The following is a 4,928-nucleotide window of genomic DNA, read 5'->3' as shown; positions in this document are numbered from 1 at the left end:
CGAGGATTTCTAACCCCGACCAAGGATTTTTAGCCTAGCATGGTTTTCGACCAAAACAACTTGATCAACATGGTTTTCGAAAGAGAATCCCCACATCCGAACGAAGACCTGCAGCACATGATCGATAATCCCCACATTCGACCGAGGGACCAACGCGCGCGACCGACGAATACCAACATCCAATCAAGGGACCAACGCACGTGACCGAGGAGACTAATCTCCGCGTTGACCGAGTGTCATGCACATTGATTTTGGGCCAAAATCGCTCCAGACTCGTGTATCTGACCCAGTTCGCGATCAGGACACCTACTTAATGGCATGTTTGTTTGAGATTTTAATTTTAAATCATTTTTTAACAATTAGAAGCTCCGATTATTTTTAAAATATTCGAAAAAATAGAAAACAATTTCAAAATATTTTTAGAACATTTTCATAAAAAATATTTTGATAAAGTCATGTTTGAATTTTTTTTTTAATTTTAATGTCTTAAACCAATATTTTTCAGGTGTTTTCCTCAATAAAATCGACATCAATCACATGTATTAGTTTGAAAAATAATTGGTTAAATAAAACGTAATGAAACAAAATTTTCAAACCCAAAAACTAAAATAATTAATACAGAGGATATAGCGCGAAAGCTCATTCCCGAGTATCACTAAGCATCGAACTCAACATAATCTCTGATAAAATTACGTTTATATACCTATATAAATCTTTTATTGATTTTAAATTTTAAATCAATTGACGACTTTTTAAATATTTTAAATTAATTTAAAATGCAGATTTTTTAAATTAAATTATTATAATTTAAAAGAACTTTGAATTAATTTTTAAAATCATAACACATTTTTATAAATCTTTTATCAGGTTTATTAAAATATTTTTAAATACGTAATTCGAGGTTGAGATTTCTCAAATCTTGTTGAGAAAAATAATTTTCGAGGTTATAAATATATATATAACAAAAACGTAAATGAATGGGTTATGTGATTTTTTAATATTTTAATTTTCAAATAGTCAAATCAACTATAAGTAATACTATATCAAAGTAGAATTTTACCTAATTTGATTGATTAAAAACTCAATGTTTGAAGATATTTTGTGAAACTATTTTCTTCTCGCATAATTGATGTTGTCAATTTATGAGATTAGTCGTCGTGGAATAGTTTACATATTTGATCTTTTCTTTATGTATTCTTTAAATAAATAAAATTAAATTTCAAACTTCATTTAAATGATTTTTTTTTGTAATTTTAGATATTTAATTAATTTAAAAATATATATTAATAAAAAATTCGATTGAAATTAGTTTATACAAAACAAAACCAATTCAAAAATTAATTATATTTGAATAATATTAATTCTCGCTAAAAATATTTATACATAAATAATATTTTATTTATATTTTTATCCGTACCAATGCACGGCATTTGTGCTAGTTTATAAAATTATTCTAACCTTACAACATTTATCATTTTTTTTCCACTTAAAATGAGTTTAGACATTACATATCTCATTTTAAATTACAACTTTTATCACCACTTTCTCTCTTTAATAATAAGAGATAAAGAATGAGTTAGACCTTTATAATATAACTCATTATAAAAATACAACATTGATCACTTCTTTATCTCTTGTTGAGGAGATAAAAGAATGATTAGACATTTATATAATTCATTTTAAAAATGCACCTTTAACATTTTATTTATAAGTATGTACTTATATTATTAATCATTTAAACTTATTTATTGTACATGGTTAAATATGTATAAGAAACTTATAATAATTTCTTATATAAATGTGAAGCTAATTCCAAATAAATATAAAGAGTTAAATTATAATTAATATTTATTGCAAAATTATAATAAATAATATTTATATTTATTATTTAATAACAAATATATTATGATGACTACAAATGAAAAAAATATAAAGTAATAAAGTTAAATAGTAAACCTTTTTAAGGCATATTTATTTTAGTTTTTTAAAAATTATTTATTAACATTAAATTTTAATTCAAATTAATTTTTACAAAACCAATTCAAAATTAATTAAATTAAATAATATTAGTTCTGTCAAAATATTTATACATAAATAATATTTTATTTATATTTCTACCCATGCATTATATTTTTACCCGGGCATTTGCAATACATTTATGCTAGTTTATATATCTCATTTTAAAAATACAACATTTATCACTTTTTTTCACTTCAATTATAAAGAATAAGTTAGAAATTTGTATAACTCATTTTAAAATACAATATTTATCCGTACTTTCTTTTCAATCAAAAGGTATAAATAATGGGTTAGACATTTATATAACTCATTTTAAAAGTACAATATTGATCACTTCTTTAGCTATTATTGAAGAGATAAAGAATGATTTAGACATTTATATAATTCATTTTAAAAATGCACCTTTATCACTTTTTTAACTAGAAATAAATAATGAAGTAGACATTTATATAACTCATTTTTAAAATATACATTTATCATTTTATTTATAAGTATGTACTTTTATTATTAATCATTTAAACTTGTATGAAAAGTTTATATAAATCATATGAACTATCATTATTTATTGTACATGGTTAGATATGTATAAGAAACTTATAATAATTTCTTATATAATTAAATAGAAAGTGAGTCAATATATAAATATATATATATATAATTGTTTTCATAATATATATTTATAATAATTGTGAAGCTAATTCCAAATAAATATAAAGAGTTAAATTATAATTAATGTTTTTATTGCAAAATTATACTAAATAATATTTATATTTATTATTTTAATAACAAAAAGATTATGATTATTACAAATGAAAAAAAAAGTAATTATTAAAGTTAAATAATAATCTTTTTAGGGCATATTAATTATTAATTATTTATTATTATTATTATTAATATTAATATTTATTAATAAATTTAACATTTGACTAAAATATTATATAATTATAAATGACTTTGAAACAAAATTTTTAAAAAAGTGTCACCTTTTATTGACCTAACTGTAAAAATGGAAAAAATTCATATGGACAACAATATTAATAGCAGAGAGAGAAAATAGGTCCAAGAAGGTGATAATACCAATGATAGGTGATAATACCAATGATAACATGCTGCAGTTTCGGTCACCACTCTTAAATATCCTCTTACCGATTTTGTTTCTGTTTTTCTTCATATAACTTTAACATGGAATCAATGGAAACTTTAGCACTTAAGTCCAGTCTTCTCTCTGAATTATCCATGAAACCAAATCAAAATAATCAAAAAGACGATTTACCGCAAGTTTGTGTCTCGAATGGTGATGACTTCTCTGTTGATGCGTTCCTTGATCTTTCTAATAACGATTCTCAGGCCGAGTTATCGGAAGAACGATCGGAATCCGTAACATGTTGTCAACCAGCTGGAATAACAAACAATGACGGAAACAATATGTTTTTTGATTCATTGGATTCGTCTTTTTTTCCAAACGAATACAAATATCAGGTAACTGTCAGGAATCATTTTCTTGTGTATCAAAATTTAAAAAAATATGATTATTAATTATATTAACAGGTGGGCGGAGCCATGCACGTTCATCAATCCCTACCAGGGCTAGATTGCGTATAATCTTCTTCTCATTCTCAAAATGTATATGCAAAGGAGCGGAGCCATGCAAGTTCACCATTCTATAAATTATCAATTTTTGTGAAGGTGCTATATAATGGAATACAAAATTTGGAACAACAGATCTTTTCATTCTCAAAAAATTAATGAAACTATTTTTATACAATATCCTAGATTACGTATTTCTATGTGTCGACGTCAATTAACAGATAAAATTAGACGAACTTTTATTGTGGTAGTATCCGAAATGTGAATCTGAAAAAACAAGAACTTCAATTTCAATACTCAGCTTTTACTATTGTATTATATTAGTTTTTGTGTGAAAAATTACTCAGCTTTTAATATTGTATTAAATTGGTTTTTATGTGTAATATTTTTAGTTTCGTGTAGATTTTATATTCTGGCTTCGCACTTGTACATGCAGAAGGATGATTTTGATAACTTAGAGTGGTTAGCAAAATTTGTAGAGGATTCCGACTCAGAATTCACTACCGGAGTTCTAAGTTGTAAGCCAACAGCAATCAAACCGACAATAATTCAGAAGAAACCAATGCTAATTCAGAAGAAGAGTTATCCAGTTTCGTGTTCTAATTTATCATTGCCGATGATTCAGAAGGATCTAGGAAAGGTGAAGACTAGATCAAAGAGAGGAAGAAGTTGTGGAACAACATGGTCATCTTCATCATCTTCGTCAAACCAAGACTTGATGGAGTTGATACCTGAGGCGGAGCAGAAGAAGGTATGCAAACTTTCAGAAGAAACCGAAAATGAAACGGTTGGATTAACGCAGATACTGAGACGATGTTCGCATTGTCAAGTGCAGAAGACTCCGCAATGGAGAAGAGGTCCGTTTGGTCCGAAAACGCTGTGTAATGCATGTGGAGTTCGGTTCAAATCCGGTAGACTTTTTCCTGAATATAGACCAGCTTGTAGTCCGACGTTTTCCGGTGAGATTCATTCTAATAGTCATCGGAAGGTTTTGGAGTTGAGAAAGAATACCTATGATGGATTAGGTACGAGTTCATCTCCAAATGCTTCAAACTTTTATTAGGTTCTTTTGAAGCTGGTTTATTTATTTGAAAGATCTATTTTTAATCAAATAATTTCATAATCTTCCATGCGGAAATTATGGGTTAATCATACACAACTATTGTTCGCCTTGGGTCGAAATTTTTGTTTTAGTTATGACATGGCGTACAACAATTTTTTTACATACTTGTCAAACACAATTAAAAGAAAAATTGGAAGGAAGATAAGAAAGTTGAAGGGTTAAAAGTGATAATAAGTTTGAACTAAGAGAGTTTGATGTT

General features: G+C 26.3%; 1 protein-coding gene across 1 annotated transcript; it reads left to right on the top strand.

Moving 5' to 3' along the window:
* Positions 1-3,201: 3,201 nt before the first annotated feature.
* Positions 3,202-4,669, top strand: LOC124930355 (GATA transcription factor 7-like). Its single transcript, XM_047470707.1, has 2 exons — positions 3,202-3,498; positions 4,043-4,669. The coding sequence occupies exons 1-2, from the start codon at positions 3,202-3,204 to the stop codon at positions 4,667-4,669; spliced, it is 924 nt and encodes a 307-aa protein (XP_047326663.1).
* Positions 4,670-4,928: the final 259 nt, after the last annotated feature.

Source organism: Impatiens glandulifera, chromosome 3, assembly GCF_907164915.1.
Source record: "Impatiens glandulifera chromosome 3, dImpGla2.1, whole genome shotgun sequence".
NCBI lineage: Eukaryota > Viridiplantae > Streptophyta > Magnoliopsida > Ericales > Balsaminaceae > Impatiens > Impatiens glandulifera.
This window is presented reverse-complemented; position numbering and strand designations above follow the sequence as displayed.